General features: G+C 40.3%; 1 protein-coding gene, 1 long non-coding RNA gene and 1 pseudogene across 10 annotated transcripts in view; 1 reads left to right on the top strand and 2 right to left on the bottom strand.

Annotated features, from left to right (window-relative positions):
* Positions 1-22,081, top strand: part of LOC120871952 (zinc finger protein 665-like) — a 385,017-nt gene that overhangs the window by 230,538 nt on the left and 132,398 nt on the right. For 3 of the 9 annotated variants that reach the window (XR_005723140.1, XM_040252023.1, XM_040252020.1), the window contains exons 1-2: positions 6,904-7,401; positions 8,692-8,774. Coding sequence is in view for 8 of the 9 variants with exons in the window: in XM_040252023.1 (XP_040107957.1) it covers positions 8,760-8,774 (15 nt within the window). In the remaining variant the exon portion in view is untranslated. Of the gene's footprint in view, positions 1-6,903; positions 7,402-8,691; positions 8,775-13,995; positions 14,123-20,831; positions 21,550-22,081 lie in introns of those variants that run through there. The other 6 variants (XM_040252013.1, XM_040252015.1, XM_040252016.1 and 3 more) reach the window with 4 other exon arrangements.
* Positions 12,767-13,227, bottom strand: LOC120872982 (annotated as a pseudogene).
* Positions 15,806-22,081, bottom strand: part of LOC120872098 — a 13,067-nt gene continuing 6,791 nt past the window's right edge. The window contains exons 3-4 of the long non-coding RNA XR_005723179.1: positions 20,307-20,316; positions 15,806-15,824 (exon numbers count right to left, since the gene is read on the bottom strand). This is a non-coding gene — a long non-coding RNA (uncharacterized LOC120872098). The remainder of the gene's footprint in view (positions 15,825-20,306; positions 20,317-22,081) is intronic.

Below are 22,081 nucleotides of genomic sequence, written 5' to 3'. Positions count from 1 at the left end.
GCAGCTTTAAATGTGGAGCCATTGTCACTCTGAAGGCTCCATGGCAGCCCAAACTTGGGGATAGTTTCATGGATTAGAATCTTTATAACATCCTTAGCCTGCTTACTACAAAAGGGAAAAGCCTCAATCCATCCAGTAAAAGTATCTACCCAAACTTGTAAGCAAGAATATCAAATTAGCTTTTGGTTTATGAGTAAAATCAATTTCCCAGCCCTCTCCAGGATACCTTCCACTTCGTTGTAATCCAGATATTGCTAGCTTCTCAGTCTTTGAGTTATTTTTCTGACAAACCTCACACCTTTTGATAATGTTCTTTAAAGTTTTCATTACATTTTTACCTTCAACAAACGAGAAGCAGTCTGGTAAGTACTCTCTGCACTCAAATGAAAACTCTGCTGTAAACCCTTAAGAATATTCCATTGAGCATTTTCAGGAATTATTAATCGTCTATCCTGGGACTATAACCATCTTTTATTTGTAATTTTAGTTCCTCTTTTCTCATATCTTTCTAATTCTTGCTCAGTATATTATGGTTTTTCCTGTTTCTCAGGACCTGAGGAGATCAAAGGCGTCTGCAATGAAGGGGTTTCATAAAGTGCCGGCTTTTCTGGCTTGAGAGTCAGCCAGCTGATTACCTTGAGCTGCTTTACTCCCATCCCTGCTGTGCCCTTTGCAATGCATAACAGCTACACAATATATAGCAGTTAAAAGTCTCTCAATCTCTCTGAAATGCTTCATAGGTTCTCCTGTTGATGTTTTAAACTGTCTTTCTTCCCATATTGCAGCATGAGCATGTAAAGTCAAATAAGCATACTTAGAATCCATGTAGATATTTCCTCGCTGCCCTTTGCGTAACTCTAGAGCTCGGGTCAGAGCCACAAGCTCCTCTAACTGAGCACTGGTTCCCTGGGGGAGAGATTTTGTTTCTGAAACCTGTTCAGCAGTCACCATGGCCTAACCTGCTTTATGCTTTCCATCCTGAACAAAAGAACTGCCATGTGTAAATATGTCCATGTCAGGATTGTCTAATAGGGTATCCATTAGATCCTCCCAAGCTGCATAGTTTAAAGTTAGAAGTTGGAAACAATCATGATCTGGTGTTTCATTTTCCTTCTCAGAAAGGAAAGTGGCAGGATTTAAATGTCCACAGACTTTAAGCTTAGTTACTGGTCCTTCTAACAGCAATGACTGATATTTAAGAAGCCTACTGTCTGTCATCCAAATACTAACCTTAGAATTTAGGATTCTGCTCACATCGTGAGAAGTCAGGACAGTGAGATTTTGTCGAGTAAATATTTTTAAAGCTTTATTAAAGCCTCTGCCCCAATTACTTTTAGGCAGTGGGGCCACCCACGTGAAATTACATCTAATTTTCTGCTTAGATGAGCAATAAGTTGCTTGTGAGGCCCTCGGGCTTGTGTCAAAATTCCCAAGGCCACACCTTTTCTTTCAGTGACAAACAAATTAAATCCTGACCCTGTGGGCAAGCTAAAAGTGGGAGCTTGCAGGAGGGCAGTCTGAAGAACCTTAAAAGCCTTTTGAGTATCTGGAGACCAAAGCAGTTTGTCTGTTTGGGCCTGCTGAGTTTCAGCTATAAGTTTATATAAAGGCCGGGCAAGTTCCCCATAACCCGGAATCCAAATATGAGAGTAGCCTGTGATTCCCAGAAATCTTCTCAAATGTCTTAAAGTCATAGGTAGGGGATGATTTGGTATGGGTTTAATTTTCTCAGGGCCTATGGCCCTAGTCCCTTCTGATATGATTAGGCCCAGATATCTAACAGATTGTTGACAAAGCTGAGCCTTTTCTCTTGATGCCTTTTAACTGCAGCCTGCCAGGAAGTTAAATCTTCTGAGGCTCCTGAACAAGCTTCCTCTGTCTTAGCACAGAGCAAAATATCATCTACATGTTGTAACACCACCGCTTCGGAGCTATTAAAGTTTTATAGATCCCGTGACAAACTTTGTCCAAATAAGTGAGGACTTTCACGAAATCCCAGCGGCAAAACTGTCCAGGTTAACTGAGAAGCTGACTGCATACGGTCTTCAAAGGCAAATAGAAATTGACTTTTCTCCGCCAAAGGCACAGAATAGAAAGCACCTTTCAAATCAATTACTGAGAAATATTTGGCTCATTCAGCAATTTCAGATAATAGAGTATAAGGATTAGGCAGCATGAGGTGTAAAGGAACTACAGCCTCATTTATTATTTGTAAATCTTGAACTAGTCTCCATTTACCATTTGATTTCTTTATACCCAAAATAGGAGTGTTACATGGACTGTTACAGGGAACTAATAGTCCCTGCTCCTTTAAATTTTCGATGATGTCCTTTAACCCTTAACCTCAGGTTTCAGCGGATAGTGCTTCTTATGTGGAATTAAGTGGGTCTTTGAGCTTGACAACTACAGGAATAGCCTTTTGTGCTTGACCCACAGATTTTCCATCAGCCCATACTCTAGGATTTACATTTGTTCAACTAAAGGGAGAGAAAGGGAGGGCTCCATATTTATGAAAACAGAGGCATGGACCTTGTTCAGTATATTCCTCCACAAAAGGGGTGAGGTAGACTCTGGCACAATCAGAAACTCGTGTGAAAGTAACACAGAATCTCAGTTACTACATAAAGAATACCCTTTGGCCCATCCAGACAGTCCCATTACGGAAGCGGATCCAGAAGGAAATGGGCCAGGGGCTTCAGTAAGCATGGAGTAAGTTGCCCAGTATCTGAAAGGAAATCGATGGATTGGCCCCCCACAGTTATTAATACCAGGGGTTGCTCAGGTGTAATTAGGACAGGAGCTTGTGTGGGGACCGCCAGGCACCTTCAGTCCTGATTGTCTTGAGAATCTGACCCCAGGTGTCATTATGACAACCCAGTATTTTAAGAGAAACCTCCTTTTAGACTTGTATAGAGAAGGAAAAATATATTGCTAGTTTGTTTCCTCATGCTGCTTAAGAGAGATAAAAATGTCTGACACTTGCAGCCTATTTCCTCCCTTTGGAGACCCCTAGCCTTCCTGCCTGTTACCCTCTCAACATCGTAAAATAAAATAGACATATTTTCAACTGTGGTTTTACCGAAGACATGAATTGTGCATATGTGTTTATGTGTGCACACAAATGGATATTTCTGGTCTCAGCTCTTTACCAGAGGATAATGGAGGTATGACCTTAGATCTTGTGAAATTAAAGGCATTTCTTTGAGAAATGGGAAAATAAAAGAACATTTAACATGATAAAACCAACAAAATGCTTCATTTTTCCCTGTCAAAAAAAGAAAAACACCTAGTTTAACTGGTTAGTCTAATGGTCTGTTTTCTCCATTTTCTATGATCAGTGAAAAAAAGTGAGCTGTGTGGTGATAGGAAGATATTTCCCTCAGGTTCCTTTGTGACTTTTCTGTGCAAATGAGGAAGGATGGGCTGGATTGACCTGCAACCTTCCAACAGAGCCTCTCTCTTCATAACGAAAAAGATTGCTCAGATCCTATTTCCAAGCTGACCCCTTACAATGTTTTTTGTACCAGTGGATATATATTTGCAATTCTGTATTTTTAAAATATTTACTGCAATCGTATGATAAAGAATTACCTGCTTGGTATCAGTTTGACCCAATCTTGAAAGAAAAGTTTCTTTTGCTCAGATACATGACAGATGTTCCTGGTCTTAAATGGGATGGGCAATAAGGACAAACTTGGCCCACTTGCCCTTCAGCCTCCCATTTCATTATTCAGTTATACCTGGTTCTCTTCACTCAGCTCAGACCTTCTCATAAACGGCTTCTCTCTGGGCCTGAGGGAGTGCACTTGTAACATGCAGATGAGAGACTAGACTGGAATGTCTGAGCGTGAGCAACACTGGCCCCTGAAACGATTAGCCAAATTGGCTGTGTGTCTGTGTGTGGCAGTTCTGGTTTGGAGGGAGTTTCTGGTGGTAATGAGAATTTTAAATAGATCCCAGTCCTCCCTGAATGAAAAAGGAAAAGGAAAACTATATGATGGAGGCAGGATCACAGGCTCAGAATTAGATGACTTCTATGAATGAGGCTAAATATGAAGGGAGTTTTTTTTTTTAATGTCCTGACGTTCAGACCTCCACGGCTTTCATTTGTTCTTGGGTCAAAAGCTTGACTCCTCGCTGTTTTTCCACAGCCCTCTGTCAAGCTCAGGGCCCTGTCAGTGTCTGTAGCCTCATCCTGGGAGTTGACCCTTTGCTCATGGTTCAGCCTGTCCTGGTCTCATTTACTTTTTCTCTGTTTCCAAATACCCAAACCATTTCTGTCTGACACTGTAGTTCCTTTTCTCACCATCAGGCCACCATGCCTCAGGCCCTTTGTCACCCTTCATGTCTAGGCTCAGAGAGGTTTCCCCATCCCTTCCTAACAGTCTGTCTCATGTTGCCCAGGTTTATTGCCTCTGTATCAGTTGCCATCAGCAGAAATTAATGCCCTTCTTCATGGGTTATTTTGAGTCCTTCCTGGTTCCCCTCTTTTTAGGGCTCATAGTGTTCCTCCTCTTCCCAGCGTGGCTGTAGTACCTGATACTGGAAATGTCTTTAGATGACAGGAATATGGTTTGGGATGAATAATCCTCCGGGAAGACCAATAGAACAGGGCAGGTGATGAAGATGTTTTGTATGTTCTGGACATTTCAGCTGTAATTGATCTTTACCCCATGTGACTACTTAATTACTCAAAAGATGAGCCAAGAAATATAGGAAGTCCTGAAAAGCCCTACAAAACTGGTGTCCTCAAGCAGTGGGCTGAGATGTCCCCATGTTTAGTCTGTTGGGTTTCGTCCTCTGCTGCCCCCGGATCTAACCTCTGTCCATCTAGGACCAGTCACCATCGTGGACAGCAGCTTTGCCATCTAGGAGTTTATGTGCTCTGTGTCAGCGTTGTGATTTCAGTGCACTGAGGATGAGCAGAAATCCAAAACCTAATGGGGCAGGAAGGAGATGCTGCCCCCTGTGCCCCCCGAGAGCTAGAATATCTTCCAAGTAGGTGTGGGTGGAGAAAACAGGAGAGAGTGAGACCTGGAGACCCTTGCTTTGAGACTTCCTCATCTCAAATGCCTTTGTACGTGGACTCCATAATGTCCCCAGGTGGTGGCAGGCTTTCCCAGGAGGGCCAGTCTCTTAATTTTCATACTGCTTATGCAGTGTCCTTTGGGTCGTAGCTCGTGGGCACTCCTCTTGTGGTCCTGTTTGTCACGGACTCCCTGTGTGCTTTAGTCTTGCTTAGTCCAGTCATCAGGGAGGAGAGGTAGACCAATGGGGAAAGCGGAGGGAGCCTGGTGGGGTCTGCAGGAGGGTTGTGGCAGTACTTGGGGGCATCAAGGTGAGCCCAGTGAATGGAGAGTGCACCCATCCCAAGTATAGTTGCAGGGACAAGGGGTGTGTGGACCTGTTGGAAGAGAATGTCTCTGTTCAGGCTGGAGCACCTGGAAGCGGGTTTGTTGAAGAGCCCGCATGGAGTGGTTTGAGGTTCTACTGCCTGAGCTCGTGTTCCCTGGGACAGCAGTGCTGAGGCTGACATGTGCCTGCACAGGTTTGATTTGACAACTCATGACCACACGTGAGCAGCAATGAAGGACGTGGAATTCAGCCAAGAGATGTCTTTTCCACTGTTAGAACTGTGGCCTGGGCTGAGCCCACAGGCACCTGTGGGTGCAAGAGGATGGGAGCCTTGGACTTGAGGGGCTGGTTCTAGCAGGTGTCCCCAGCATCCACTCCACTCCCTGGCTTTTGTTGGCTCTTTTAGCAGGCAGGCACCATAGAGTAACAGGGAAAATCTCAGGTCATTTTTTGCATCAACTTTGGTATCATTGTGTATTTGGGGTTGCCAGTGCAGAAAGGTTCATGTGCATTTAGGAAGATACCAAGAGAATCTGGAGTGTTTCCTTGGAAGATGCTGAGGTCTCAGTGGGCCATGTGCATCATTGGAATTATCCCTCTTTTTCATAGTCTTTGGAGATTTCTATGTTTGACCTGGATCACTCACTGTAAATGAAAATATAGTGTCTTGTGTCTGTGGATCCTTGGGTGTCCTCTTTTGTATTTTGCCTCATGCATGAGCTATCAGGGCTTGGAATGCTTTATGTTTGTATAAGAGGGTTAGAGGCTCGTTCTTGGCTCTGTGGAGACTCTGTTGGACACCATGAAAGTTTGTAAGTTTGTTTCAGTCCCTCTGGGAAAATAGGAGTACTAAGGTTAAGATCACAGAATGCTTGTTACAAGGTGGTCCTGCTCGGTAGGGATCTCTGGGCCCAGCCTGAGAAGAGTCATAAAGTCCTGTGATGTCGGGGAGGATGGCTCCAAAAAATAAGAGGTCAGCGATGCCACAATGATCTTCAGCCTGGAGGCTTGTTCTCTAGAAGATGCAGCTGCAACTGTCTTGCTGCTAGGCTGGGTTCTATCTACTCCTGTCCCTCCCAAAATAAGCACACACACAGGTACAGTACAGAAAACATGGAATCTTAACTGCGCTGTTGGTGTTAATGTAAATGGTACTGCTATGTTGGAAAATAAAATGGAAGTTCCTTAAGAAATTAATATAGAACAGGCCTGCAGTGTGTCAAACCCATTTCTGACAGATATCCAAAAGAAAAGCAATCAGTTTTTCAGGGATGTGTCCATAGTTCCATGAGTGTGACTGGATTTGCAGTAGCGAAGGCATAGACAACAGCCCAGATGTCTCTTGACAAAAGAATACGTTACAAAAGTGTGGTATAGAAATATTAATCGTATACTGTATATTCATGAACTATTTTTTCTCTGCATATAAATATAAAAATCAAGGGTCCTGCATTTATGCCAAAATGAATGAACCTAGAGAACATTATGCCAAGTGAAATAAGCCTGACAGAGGAGGACAGACCCTATGTGGCAACTAGACCTGTCAAACTCATAGAGCCGTCGAGTAATAAGGCTGTTACCAGGAGGTGGGTGGAGGGGGAAATGGGGCACTGGTAGTGAAAGAGTAGAGATTTTCCGTTGTAAAATAAGTAAGTTCTGGGAATCTGAGGTACTGCATCCTGCTGGTAGTGTTTCTATATCCTTGAAATTTGCCCAGATAGAAATAATACAGTGTAGTCATAGGTGGAAGTGTAACTTCCTTGACTATAATAATTATTCAGTCTATGATTCTATCACATGATCACTTTGTACACAGTACATTTATACCATTTTTGTTAGTTACACCTTAGTAAGGCTGGGAAAGGAAAAGAGAGTGGGGGGGGGGTGGCGTGCTCTTCTCCTCTGAATGGTGCTCAGTCCAGGCTTCATGTTTCATTGATGACGTATTTTGCATACACATGTGCCAGAGTCCAGCTCCAGCAGCCAGGGAATCAGCCTGAAGAGATGAGCGGTGTCAGCGGAGAATGATGCATCCTTTGACTCAAGGTACAGGACTGCATGTTTATTTCAAGCTTCAGATTCTCTTTTATACTTTGAGAAAAGCTTTAGGTCAGAGGTTTAGAATTTTCAGTTTCCCCTCACCCAGATTTATTGTCTCTATAAATCATTGTGGCCCTTCAAACAGAGTTTCTGCTTCAGTGATTCTCTCAGAATCCTGTTTACTTTAACTTGTGATTACATTGTAACTCATGCTTATGTCTGGGCTGCAAACCACATTCCTCAGTTTATTTCTTATCTTTCTAAATCCTGTTTGCCCCTAGCATCCTAAGCACACTATCTCCTAAAAAGGCTTCTAGCTATTAATATCTCTGAAATTCGTAATCTGTATAAGCTATAGTAAAACATGGTAGCACTACCACATTCCTTAAATTTTTAGCTTCTAAATATTCTTAATTATTCCTAAACACTAAATTCAGCAAACTTCCATTGCCATAAACATTTCCTTCACAAATAGGTCTCAGATGACAATCCTTCCCATGGCCTCAAGCTGCGGCCTACGTGCTCGTCCTGGAACACTCTTGTAAAGATCCTTGAACAAATGTCAATGGTTAACTTTATGGATTATTCGCTGGGCACACGTGCTGAAGGCTTTGTGCCTTCTCATACTCCTCTCAAGGACAATAAGCACCTTAACATTCTTTTCAGTCAACTCAACAGAGGAAAGGAAAAAACAAGTCAGAATCACAAGACCTAACTCCTTTATCCCGGGTCTGTGCCTGCGGGACAAGGAGAAGAGGTTGGGGCCATGCCTCCATTTTGCCAGTAATGTCTAATGCAGCTCCCGACACACATGTTTTGTACCCTCTGACCAGAGATTCCCCTTCAGGTAGTTTGTGTTGGTCCACAGCTCGAGAATGTTTAAGATGCCCCAGTTGATTCCAGTCTGGATCCCTCACTGAGCATCAGGACTCTTGAGTCCTCCCAGTCCTGAGGGCTCAGATCTGGGCTGAGGAGGGGATGCTCCCTTCTGAATGGGGATGGATTAGGGCCTGCCGTGTGACCTGAAGGAGATTGCCTGGTCAGTGGAGGTGCCTCGTGCTGCTGTGTACATGAGGCCTCAGCAGGAGGGGAGTGTGATCCGAGGGAAAGTGTGGGAAAGTCCCGTGTTGGTCTCTCTGCGGAAGTTAACTGTCCTGAGTCCCTCCTGAGACATTGGCCACAGGGGCCTGTCTGTTCCTCATGGTGAGGGCTTCCCTGTGTGTGTGTGGTTGGGGCTCAGGAAGGGGATGTGTTGACTCTAAGCATTAAACAGCATGTTTTCAACTTTCATGATAGACCTCTGAAGACTCGTGTTGCCTGGGGAAGCCCTGAAGTTAAGGAAGAGGAAAGAAAAGGAGTGAGGCATGGCTCTTTCTCAGGTAAGGTCATATTTAGTCTGTCCTTCCTGAAATGCCCTTCTCTAGCTCACTAATCATGTCTGACTCTGGAGTGTCCTGTGTGACTCCTGTACACGCACACTCACCCGGGGCCTTCCCTCAGGCCCTGTCGTCTCCACTTAGATCCTGTCTCCCCATGACTCGGTGACCTGGCCCTTGTGAGGAGGCTCCCCTGGGCACCGTCCTGGCCAGGGCTTCTCACCCATGGGTTGGAGAAGGGGTCTCAGTGCTGTTGGGCAGCAGGGATTGCTTAGGGCCTATCTGGATGCGCTGTCTGCTCTGTCAACCAGGGTAAGGAAACTGTACGTGGAAGTCAGGTGTTTGGATGCACAATAGCTGGTTAAATCTGGGAATCAGATCAATTGAGCCTGTCCTTTGCCTTTTGTGTATCTTGACATCCTTGTCAATATACCTTACATATACACAAAGAATTATTTCTGAGTACTGTGTTCTGTTCAGTTGGTTTATTTGTCTGTTTTTATACCAGTACCACGTCACCTTGATTACCTTGTAATAGGTGTTGAAATAGAAAGACCTCCATCTTCCTTCTTCAAGACTTTTGCTGTTTGCTCTTTGAATAATTCTATGACTTTCACGATATTTTATTCTGCTTCTACAAAGATTGGCATGGCAATATTGATAATGATTTAATTGGATGATTGACCCTTTGTGTGGTTATTAAAGAATCTGTTTTGATATAGCATGTTTAAATCTTAATGTTTTTTACTCATGAAACTTTGTCATGTGGGAAAGAAGATCTCATCTAATTGCTCTAAGGGTTTCAGTGCTTTGTTGAACTGCGGTGCAGAGTGTGCATCCTTGCCATCTTCTTGACCTCAGAGGAAAAGCTTTCATTCTTTCCCCATTGCTGTGCTCTTTTCATAATGGCATTTATTATGTTGATGTTGGTATAATTTATTGTTTGTCGTTTGTTGAGTGTTCCATCTTGAAAGATTGTCAAATTGTCGAATGGTTTTTTTCCTGCATCGAGTTGATCCTATTTTTTTCCCCCTTTAATCTGTCAATGTAGTGTGTCATATTAATTAATTTTTGTGTGTTGACTTCTCCTTGCCTTATATGAATAAAATCCACTTGGTCATGGTGTCAGATCTTTTTATTTATTTATTTAAATTATTTAATTGAAGGATAATTGTTTTACAGAAGTTATTTTTTGCCTAATACCAACATGAATCAGCCATAGGTATACATATGTCCCCTCCCTCCCATCTTCCTCCCTATCCCACCCCTGTAGGTTGTTAGAGAGCCCCTGTTTGAGTCCCTGAGTCAGTCAGCAAATTCACACTGGCTCTCTACTTTATATATGATAATGTAAGTTTCCATGTTACTCTCTCCATACATCTCACCCTCTCCTTCTTCCCCTCCCACTTCCATCTGTTCTCTGTGTCTGTTTCTCCAGATGTTTTTAATATGTGTTGAAGTTGGTTTGTAAGTATTTTAATTTTGCATCAGTATTCATCAGGGGTGTTGGTTTCTAGTTTTCCTTTCTTGTGTCTTTGGGAAATCAGCAAACTATTAGAACCATGCTTGCTCCATAGAATTAGCAGGATTAGTGGTAATTCTTCTGTAAATGTTTGGTAGAATTTGGTCCTGTATTTTTCTTAGAGGTTTCTGACTACTTTTTAAATCTCTAGTTATAATGGGCTTCCCTGGTGACTCAAATCATAAAGAATCTGCCTTCTGTGCGGGAGACCCAGGTTCTATCCCTGGGTCGGAAGATTCCCTGGAGAAAGGAATGGCTCTCTAGGCCAGTATTCTTGTCTGGAGAGATTCCATGCACAGAGGAGTCCTGTGGGCTACTCTCCATGAGGTCACAAAGAGTCAGACACTGTGGGCTACAGTGCATGAGGTCACAAAGAGTCAGACATGACTGAGTGGCTAACACTTTCACGTTCAATACTTCTCAATTTTTTAATTCCTTAAGAAGTAAAATAGTTCGTATGTTTCTGAGATTTTGCCACTGTGTCCTGTATTCTGTCATTTATAGGCATTATTGGTCATAGTACTTCCTTATCTTTTTGACCTCGGTTGTAATCACTCCTGTTTCATATCTGTTGTTAGTTATTTGAATCTTTTTTCTCTTTTCCTTAGTCAAGGTGGGGGTTTTCCTATGCAGTTTTTTCAAAACATCAACTCTTGGTTTGTTGATTTTTATATTTTTCTACTTTCTATTGTATCTCTGGTTTAATCCTTATTATTTACATGTTTCCTTCTGCTAAACTTGAGTTTAGTTTGTTTTCTGTTTTCTGCTTCCTAGAGATCTAAAAATGTATTTCAGATTTAAGATCTTTTCTTTTTTTTACTGCAAGCACTTAACAGTTCAGACTTTCTTTTTAATACAGTGTTCTCTCTGTGTTATAAATTTTGTAATGTTGTCTTTTTGTTATTATCCATGTATTTAAATTTTCTATGTGATTTTTTTCTTAGACCCATTTGTGGTATAAGAGTGAGTTGTTTAATGTTCACATTTGAGGAATTTTCTTTTTTTCTTGTGTTTATTTCGTCATTGTTAGGGAAGATACTTTTATGGTATCAGTCTCTTAAAATGGTTAATTTTGGCCTAACACATGGTCTCTCATAGAGAATGTTTTCTGTGTCCTTGAGATACATGTGTTTTATACTTTTTTGGGAATGTATGATCTGTACATGCCTGTTCAATATTTGCTTCATTTTTCTGAGATATCTAATGTTAGATGTATATATATTTTTACTTGTTACAGCTTTTTGGTAAATTGACCGTTTTATCATTATACAATATTTATCTCATTGCACTTTTTTTTCTTCAGTTTATTTTGTCTGATATAACAGTCTTCCCTGCTCTCTTTAGGATGGACTGTCTTTTTCCATCCTTTCACTTTTCACCTTTGCATGTCCTTAGGTTAGTGAGTACTACCTGTTTCAACTCTCTGACAAACTCTATATCTCTTGCCCTGGTTTTTTCCTCCTATTAGTTCTTCTAGTGGCCCCTGCTCCTGTGCATAGTATGGTAGTGAAAGACAGGCACCCTGGACAGCTCCTTTCATGCCACTGTAATTTCAGAAGGAATGTATTGAATATTTCCTTCCTATCATGATGTTTCTTGAGATAGCCTTGCTTAATAACTATATTTTTTTTCCATATTCTTTTTTGCCATGATTTTTAATTCCCCAAGAAGTTTTTTTACTTGTATTGTGATATTTTGTTTTGGTCATAATCTAATGAGTCTTCTAATTTCAAATCACTATTTTATTGGAAATGGAAAAAAAGGCAAAGAAAGTCTTTGGCTTCTGTTAATGCCTTGCTCTGTAAGTCTAAATGGATAAAATTATATTTGTATCTTTGTATATGGTAATTTTATTATGAATTGAGTTCAATTAATAATTTTTTTAAATTTTTTACTAGCTTTCTTTTGGTAGCCTAGTATAGAATCCTGCTGACAAACTCAGCTGAGTACAAAGGATACATTTTTATCATCTGAAAGACGCTGAAACACGTGAATAAAAGGATGATATAAAATTGTCCAAAAAATCTGTCAAAAGACAAATCCTCTCATGTCAGTTAATTTTTTATAGATAAGCATGCATGCATGTGCAAGTCTGTGATTTAGATAGAAGACATCATGATTTAAAAACTACATATAACCTTTTTCTTTCAGTTGAAATTATGTTATCAGTATAATCTGTGGCCTTGAAATTTTCTAAACAATCCTGTTAGTGTTTTAAGTAGTAAATTACTAACAGTTGTGTTTCTGTATTCACGTCTATAATGACCTTTCATGCCATTCCACATTGTTCACCTTGGACTTTTTTTTTTTCATATTAATACAATATTTGTTTGTTTTCCTTCTGTCAAACCCTGAGCCCACCAGTTTCCCCAGGCTGCCTGGGTAGTTACAGGAAAGAGAACATACTGGGCAGACACAGCAGAAAGAGCTATGGGAGGTGGAAAGAGCTCCTTCACATCGTGAAGAAGATAAGCTAGACCACCATCAGGCAAAAGAGCCCCATGGCCTTTGAGAGGGCCAAGCCCGTGGTGTAGAAGAGCTACTGTTTCAGAGAAGGGTTCCTGGCATAACAGTGATGAAGCTCCCGAACAAAGTCCCACTTCCAGCCCTGGAGCCAGCCACCCCTGCTGTGGCAGCTCCAGCTCCAGGGAACTTGACTGCTGTGTCAGAATCCTTTGAAATGGCACTGGTTTGGAAGCTGTGCCTAGAAATAAGTGAGATGGTCCAGGGACCTGGGGCTGCCAAGCTGCTGTGGCTCTCATCAGTCAGAGTTTCTGGTTCTTTACTACCACTGTGGACAGTGATCACTCAACAGTGGGGAGGTTCTCCCAATCAGGGAGGGGGTAGAGACTACTTTGGCACAGGTGTCCATTTTCAAGGGATGAAGCCCTGAGGCCCAAGAGCTGCTCCCCCTGCAGAGAAGACAGAGTGGCAGGGAAGTGGCTCACCTTGGACTTCTTTCAAGTTTTCTTTAGGAGCCCTCTGTTAAAGGACTTTTAATGTTCTCTTATTACTTCACTGTTAGATGCTTAAGCTTCAGTTGCTGAGCCCAAGCTTCTGAGTTCAGGTGCTTCATGTAACATTTCTTAGCTTCTTGATCTGAGTCGAGTTTCTCAGAGTGTCTGTGACACAGGTTTTCTTCTCTAAGGTGGGAACAGATGGTTCTTTAATGAGCTATTATGTTGATGACAGGTTCTTGCCTGTGAAGTACTTATTTAATGTTTAGAGTAATACTACAGTAATTTAGAGCAACAGGAGCCTTGAGACATTTGGTCCTTGCTGCTATTATCAACATCATACCTGAAAATTTTGACCTTTCCATTAAAAGTGCCGTGGACTTTGTCATCTCTGAAGACACCACTCATGCTGTACCTCATCGAGATAATGAGTTGCACTCACTGAGCAGAACATAATATCTGACACTTTTGTATAGTCAAAACAGTGTTGAGCTTTATTTTTATATATTTCATGGATTTTGAACAGTGATAAAAAATCCATGTTAATTGGAGGATCTCATAAAGTCTTAGGAAAAAGCATAAGAATTTAAAATTAGAGATCCATAATTTCTCCAGATACCCCTGCATGGATCTGTTAGAACACAAGCTTCAACCAAGTCAATCCGTACCCCTTACTACCCTTTCTCTTTTGCATGAAAATGAGAACTTTTCATGGCCCTTTTGCTGACATGTGGTTTCATTTCAGGAACGACTGACCTCTGAAGATGTGGCCATCAACTTCACTCAGGAGGAGTGGGAATTCCTGGACCCTGCTCAGAGGGCCTTGTACAGGGATGTGATGCTGGAGACCTACAGGAATCTGCTCTCCCTGGGTGAGGTTGACTTCCTTCCAGAGCTGCCCTTGGGTATCTGCATTTTCCCTGTGTGCCCCTTGGGAGGCCCTGATGTCTTTCATGTGAGAGTTCTGGTGACTGGGGCATGACACAGCTTCACAAGGTTAAACTGACCCTCTTCAGATGCTGTGTCTGTTTCATGTCATATCTAAGGTTGTCCCAGAGCTTAATTATGTACAGAGCTCACTGGCAGATGTTAAAAAAAGATACCTAAAAACCCGATTTCCTATTTTCTACCTTTTTACTTTTGCTCAGTGTTTAAAAAAATCCATGTCACTTTAGATTTCTTTCTTCTGATAACACTCAATATCTATTTGTTTTTGCTTGTTTGTTTACTTTTTTTTGGCTGCATCATTCTGCATGTGGGATCTTAATTCCCTGACTAAGGATCAAGCCTACACCTCCTGCATTGGAAATGCAGAGTCTTAACCACTGGATCACCAGGGAAGTCCCAGAATTTCTGTTTCTGATCTGAATATTATCTCCACATTGGAGCATGAGAAAAAGCTCTGGACAGTGGGGAGCGATGTAAAAGTAGCCAAAATTACAACATATAAAGAAAAATGAGCATCTCAAAAGGGCTGTTTTCTTCTATTTAGGAGTGGGACAAGTTGATGGATTGGATCCTCTGTGGTTGTTACTTAGGAAAATGTAAGAGTGCGTAGAGAGATCGTCTTTTTGATCCTAGATCCTATGAGGGGAGCATATGTGAATCTCGCAGGCTCTTAGCTTGCCATCTGTAGGTCGAGCGCATGGTCCCATCTCAAGATGCTGTAATGTCTGACCTTCATGTTGTATTAGTTTTACTCTTATGCTGCTCTACCCAGTGTGGGAATGTCAACTGTTCCTGATGTTCCATTCTCCTTACTTTGTATCATTTTACCTCTTCAATTTCTTTGAAATATATTCCTGAGGGTCTGAAATTTTATCTGGTTTCGTTGCTGTGATAATCCACCTATGTTTAATTGGCAGCCTCTGAGTCTCTGTGTAGTGGATTTAGTAGGTAACAGAAAACTGTGATGGAGACAGTATTCCTAATGTTATTTTCTTGCTCTGTACAAAGTCACCACTTGAAGATATCCAGTAGAATGACCAGTATGTTCTAGGATTATGAGAGAGAAAGTATCACGAGAGCCTGATATATCTTTCCAGGTTATTTTCTGGCTTTGGAAACTCTGTCAAGGGCACCAAGACAGTGTTTTGCATTTGTTTTCCACTATGAGTTTTATAGTATCTAGTCTTGCATTTAGATGTTTAACACATTTTGAGTTTATTTTTGTATGTGGTGTTAGAGAATGTTGGGATTTCATTCTTTTTCATGTAACTATCCATTTATCCCAGCATCACTTATTAAAGAGAATTCTTCATTCTATATTCTTTCCTCCTTTGTTATAGAATAATTGACTCTAAGTAAATTGGTTTATTTCTGGGTTTTCTGTCCTGTTCTACTGATCTGTGTTTCTGTTTTGTGCCATCATCATACCACTTCCCTGGTGGCTCAGACGGTGAAGCCATCTGCCTCCAATGCAGGAGACCCAGGTTCAGTCCCTGGGTCAGGAAGATCTGCTGGAGAAGGAAATGGCAACCCACTTCAGTATTCTTGCCTGGAGAATCCCATGGACAGAGGAACCTGGTAGTCTACAGTCGATGGATTCACAAAGAGTTGGACATGACTGAGCGACTTCACTTTGACTTTGTTGACTGTCAGCTGGTAGTATAGTCTGAACTCAGGAAACATGATTCCTCCAGCTCTGTTCTTCTTTCTCAAGATCATTTTAGATATCAGAGTCTTTTGTATTTTGGTACAAATTAAGTTTTTCTTTGTTTTATGAAATATGTCATTGTTAATTTGATAAGGGTTGCATTGAATATGTACATTGCCTTGGATAGTATGGTCATTGTGACAGTGTTACTTCTTTCAGTCCAAGAACATGATATATGTTTGTGCCATCTGTTTGTGTCATCTTTGGTATCAGTCATCAGCATCTTATAGTTTTATGAGTACTGTTCTTTTGACTTTTTAGGTAGGTTTATTCCTTAGAATTGTATTCTTTTCTCTGAGATGGTGAATGGGATTGTTTCATCTATTTCACTTTCTTTCATATCATTATTAGTGTATAGAAATGCAGCAGTTTTCTATACATTATGTATCCAGCAAGTTTACTCTGTTCATTGATGAGGTCTAGTAGTCATCTGGTGGCGTCTTTGGGATTTTCTGTGTGTAGCATCTTAGTGACAGTTTTACTTCTTCTTTATTTTTTTTTACCTTGAATTCCTTTTATTTCTTTTTCTTTTCTGATTGTTGTGGCTAAGACTTCCAAAAATATGTTGAATAAAAGTGGCAATAGTGAACATTCTTATCTTATTCATGTTGTTAAGGGGAGTGCTTTCAGTTTTTCCCTGTTGAGTATGATGTTAGCTGTGTGTTTGACATATACATTCTTAATTATGTTGAGGTAGGGTCCATCTGTGCTGACTTTCTGAAGGTTTTTTTTTTTTATCATAAATGGCACTTGAATTTTGTCAGAAGCTGTTCTGCTCTATTGATGATCATGGTTTTTAGTCTTCAACTGTTACTGTGGTGCAGCATACTGATTAACTTGTGGATATTGAGAAATCTTACATCCCTGAAATAAATCCCACTTGATCATGGTATGATCCTTTAATGTCCTTTAATGTGTTAGTAACTGTTTGAATCTGCTCTTTTGAACTCAGGGAAGGTCTAGGAGAATAAAGCCTTTTTCTACAAAAAAGAGTTGGATGCCTCAGAAAGGCTTTTGTAACTGGGAAGGTCTTCCAGAGTCAGTGTCAATCCCTCCTTTCCTTTGATACTCCTCGATCTTGAGATGAACGTGTGTGGAAGAAGAAATGAAGTAAATGTCCAATAGAGCGGTTAATCATACTTGGCAGAGGAAACCAGGTTTAGATAGCCTTTTTCTGGATTTTCCTTCTGATTTCTGCTAGTAAGATTCTTACACAATATCCTGAAATATTGTGTATGCTTTTCTTGAGTATAAGTATTCCATTGTAAGTTACAAAATCAGAGGTGGATACATTACATTACAAATAGTATAATAGGTATTATCCTGCTTTTTCCATATATCACAATCACTTTTAAAATCTCTCTTGTTTCTGTCCCATACCCATAGTATAATGCCCATAAAGTTGCTGAACCAGTTCTTTTCTTTTAAGGTCAGTATATTAGTTTGCGCTCTCATTTATTTTCACAAAGACATGCAGTCACAAGCTGATATCTGACATAAACCTGTGTACCCTATGCTCTACGCAGGCCCTTTGTTAGTCCTGACCAGTCCTCACATAGTACCTTGATATGGATGGGAACATTGTTCTTACCTATCACATCCCTCCACCTTCTACATACTCTCACTGTAAAGATAATCTCTGATCATTTATTGAACACGTTTCTCAGGACATGAACCTAAATCACTCTGTGCATCCATGATGACTCACAACCCATTTCGAGATGGGATGGTTGAATAATAGTTAAACAGACTTCTTTTGTCTTGTATCTTCCTTGATATTTTCCTTTTAAGTTTCTTGTATTTTTTTTTTTGAAATATTTTCTAGTCTATTCATTCAGTTAGTAGTCATGTTTACAAATAAGTTTTTCCAGTTGTCCCAGTAGGTTCAGATTCATATCCTGGTTCTCTTACCACTTTGTGGGCCAATTGGGTGTGTCCCCTGCTCTGATTAGAGAAAAACATGTTAATTTATCTCAAGCCTTTTAAAGCAAATTAGTGCTGTCAGTAGTACATGTTTTATAGAAAATACTCAAAATTTTATTTGTTTAAAAAAGGTAATATCTATATTTTGTCATGTTCTTTATGATACGACTTTATCTACATTATATCTTTTTTAAATATAAATTTATTTATTTTCATTGGAGGTTAATTACTTTACAATATTGTATTGGTTTTGCCATACATCAACATGAGCCCACCACAGGTATACATGTGTTCCCCATCCTGAACCCCCGCTCCCTCCCCGCTCCCCGTACCATCCCCCTGGGTCATCCCAGTGCACCAGCCCCAACCATCCAGTGTCATGCATCGAACCAGGACTGGCGATTCGTTTCATATATGATATTATACATGTTTCAATGCCATTCTCCCAAATCATCCCACCGTTTCCCTCTCCCACAGAGTCCAAAAGCCTGTTCTATACATCTGTGTCTCTTTTGCTGTCTCGCATTTAGAGTTATCGTTACCATCTTTCTAAATTCCATGTATATGCGTTAGTATATTGTATTGGTGTTTTTCTTTCTGGCTTCCTTCACTCTGTATAATAGGCTTGAGTTTCATCCACCTCATTAGAACTGATTCAAATGAATTCCTTTTAATGGCTGAGTAATACTCCATTGTGTATGTACCACAGCCTTCTTATCTATTCATCTGCTGATGGACATCTAGGTTGCTTCCATGTCCTGGCTATTATAAACAGTGCTGCGATGAACACTGGGGTACATGTGTCTCTTTCAATTCTGGTTTCCTCGGTGTGTATGCCCAGCAGTGGGATTGTTGGGTCATAAGGCAGTTCTATTTCCAGTTTTATTAAGGAATCTCCACACTGTTCTCCATAGTGGCTGTACTAGTTTGCATTCCCACCAACAGTGTTAAAGGGTTCCCTTTTCTCCACACCCTCTCCAGCATTTATTGCTTGTAGACTTTTGGATCGCAGCCATTCTGACTGACATGAAATGGTACCTCATTGTGGTTTTGAGTTGCATTTCCTGATAATGAGTGATGTTGAACGTCTTTTCATGTGTTTATTAGCCATCTGTATGTCTTCTTTGGAGAAATGTGTATTTAGTTCTTTGGCCCATTTTTTGATTCAGTCGTTTATTTTTCTGGAATTAAGCTGCAGGAGTTGCTTGTATATTTTTGAGATTGGTTGTTTGTCAGTTGCTTCATTTGCTGTTCTCCCATTCTCAAGGCTGTCTTTTCACCTTGCTTATAGTTTCCTTTGTTGTGCAGAAGCTTTTAAGTTTAATTATGTCCCATTTGTTTATTTTTGCTTTTATTTCCAATATTCTGGGAGGTGGGTCATAGAGGATCCTGCTGTGATGTATGTTGGTGAGTGTTTTGCCTACGTTCTCCTCTAGGAGTTTTATAGTTTCTGGTCTTCGGTTTAGATCTTTAATCCATTGTGAGTTTATTTTTGTGTATGGTGTTAGAAAGTGATCTAGTTTCTTTCTTTTTCAACTGGTGACCAGTTTTCCCAGCACCACTTGTTAAAGAGATTGTCTTTAATCCACTGTATATTCTTGCCTCCTTTGTCAAAGATAAGGTGTCCATAGGTGCGTGCATTTATCTCTGGGCTTTCTATTTTGCTCCATTGATCTATATTTCTGTCTTTGTGCCAGTACCATACTGTCTTGATGACTGTGGCTTTGTAGTAGAGCCTGAAGTCAGGCAGGTTGATTCCTCCAGTTCCATTCTTCTTTCTCAAGATTGCTTTGGCTATGTGAGTTTTTTTTTGTATTTCCATACAAATTGTGAAATTATTTGGTCTAGCTCTACATTATATCTTCTTAAAAATTTATTTATTTTTTAATTGAAGGATAATGGCTTTACCGAATTTTGTTTTCTGTCACACCTCAACTACATTATATCTTGTATGCATTTCACTTGCAACATTTTTCAGCAATATTTTGTCTGACCTTAGTCAATAAATACACAAAGCACTCACTTTTTATTTATTATATTTTGGTGCCATTAAACTAGGTAATTAAGAATAGTGCATGGCTAGAGATTAGCCTTCCTTGGTGGTTCGGTGGTAGAGAATTCACCTGCTAATGCAGAAGATGCAGGTTTGATACCTGAGTCAGGAAGATCCCATGGAGAAGGAAATAGCAACCCACTCCACTATTTTAGCCTGGGAAATCCCATGGACAGAGGAGTCCGGTTCGCTACAGTCCACAGTGTCGCCAAGAGGCAAACATGACTGAGCGACTGAACAACAACATAGGTGGGGGTTGCATTGTTTATTGGCTGTTAGAAAACCGGTGAATATTTTACATCTTAATTTATGTGTCATTTAGAGATGATTGTCTTTTAGCATGTATTCTGCAATACAGCTGACACATACCACTTGTTAACATTATCAAATGCCTTTTCTTTTTGGGTACGTAGTTCTATAGCACATTTAAAAAACTATGTTGTTTCTAAAAATTGTTTTAGTCCTATTCTTCATTTTCTCATTTGTTTTCAATTGTCAACAACCAATTATGAAAAGTTAATTATTAATTGGGTAAGCTTGGTTTTGGATTATTTACTGTTACAATATATAATATATTGTTTAGAATTTATGTACAGTAAGTTTGCAGAATACCATGATAGTGTAATATTTTGTTTTCAATTTGAGACAGCTGTTGATTGATACATTCCTAAGGGTTCTGGTAGAAAAACACTCTGTTTTTGAGAGCTGGCATAAGATTGTCCAATGTGAGTGTTTGGCATATGGTTTTTAAAACTAGGCTACCGTAACGGTGAATTTATGTTATGCTTTCTTAAGAATTCTATTCCTTTAGTGTTTCTAAAGACTTAAGGTGATCATTCTGGTGTTTCATGACTTGATGTATTACTTTTGTTGTAATATATATTCAACATGAAACATTTACTTTTGAATTATTGTGAGCAGGATACCTATGATTCTTTTTATCTTGTAGATATCGCTCCTACACATGTGATCAAGCATTTACAACCCAAAGCAAATAGTGATAAACGAAAAACATTCCAAACGTTGATGCTGGGAAGCCCTGAAAGCTGTGATATCAAACATTTTCATCTTTGGGAAAGTCAGGAAAATATGTGTGACTTTGAGTGTCAGGGGAGAGATGACAAAAGAAATTACAAAGGCACACCTATAAGCCTTAATGAAAATGTACCTGATGGAAGAGATTCGCATGATAGAAAGGATGCAGGCATCAAGCCCTTTCGAAAGAGGTTTGGATTTAACTTTCAGGATAAACTGCAGATATTTCAAACTGGCAGAATAATTTCTGAATATAATGAAGTTAAGAGTTCTGTCAACAACAGTTTCTCATTTTCACCACTTGAAAGAATTCCTCCTTGTGTCCAAACCAGTGTTTCTAATATATATGGGAATGATTTTATGAATCCTTCAGGAGTAACACAAGAACTCAAAGCACACAGGGAAAAACCTTACAAATGTGATGAGTGTGGCAAGGCCTTTACTCACAGCTCACACCTCAAGAGACATAAGAAAATTCATACAGGAAAGAAATTATTTAAATGTGATATATGTGACAAAGTCTTCAGCCAAAATTCAAACCTTGCTCGTCATCAGAGGGTTCATACTGGAGAGAAACGTTACAAATGTGAAGAGTGTGGCAAGGCCTTTCGTGAAAAGTCAACCCTTTTAAGGCATCAGACAGTGCATACTGGTGAGAAACCTTACAAATGTGATGAGTGTGGCAAGTCCTTTTGTGTAAAGTCAACCCTTTTAAGTCATCGGACAGTTCATACTGGAGAGAAACCTTACAAATGTGATGAGTGTGGCACGGCCTTTCGTCTAAAGTCAAACCTTTTAAGTCATCAGACTGTTCATACTGGAGAGAAACCTTACAAATGTGATGAGTGTGACAAGGCCTTTGCTCACAGCTCAGTCCTCAAGAGTCATAAGAACATTCATACAGGAAAGAAATTATTTAAATGTGATACATGTGACAAAGTCTTCAGCCAAAATTCAAACCTTGCTCGTCATCAGAGGGTTCATACTGGAGAGAAACGTTACAAATGTGATGAGTGTGGCAAGGCCTTTCGTGTAAAGTCAACCCTTTTAAGGCATCAGACAATTCATACTGGAGAGAAACCTTACAAATGTGACGAATGTGGCACGGCCTTTCGTGTAAAGTCAACCCTTTTAAGTCATCAGACAGTTCATACTGGAGAGAAA

The sequence above is a fragment of the Oryx dammah genome, unplaced genomic scaffold (genome assembly GCF_014754425.2).
Source record: "Oryx dammah isolate SB20612 unplaced genomic scaffold, SCBI_Odam_1.1 HiC_scaffold_13, whole genome shotgun sequence".
In the NCBI taxonomy this organism is placed as follows: Eukaryota; Metazoa; Chordata; class Mammalia; order Artiodactyla; family Bovidae; genus Oryx; species Oryx dammah.
The sequence above is the reverse complement of the archived record's forward strand: the minus strand, read 5'-3'. Positions and strand labels throughout refer to the sequence as shown.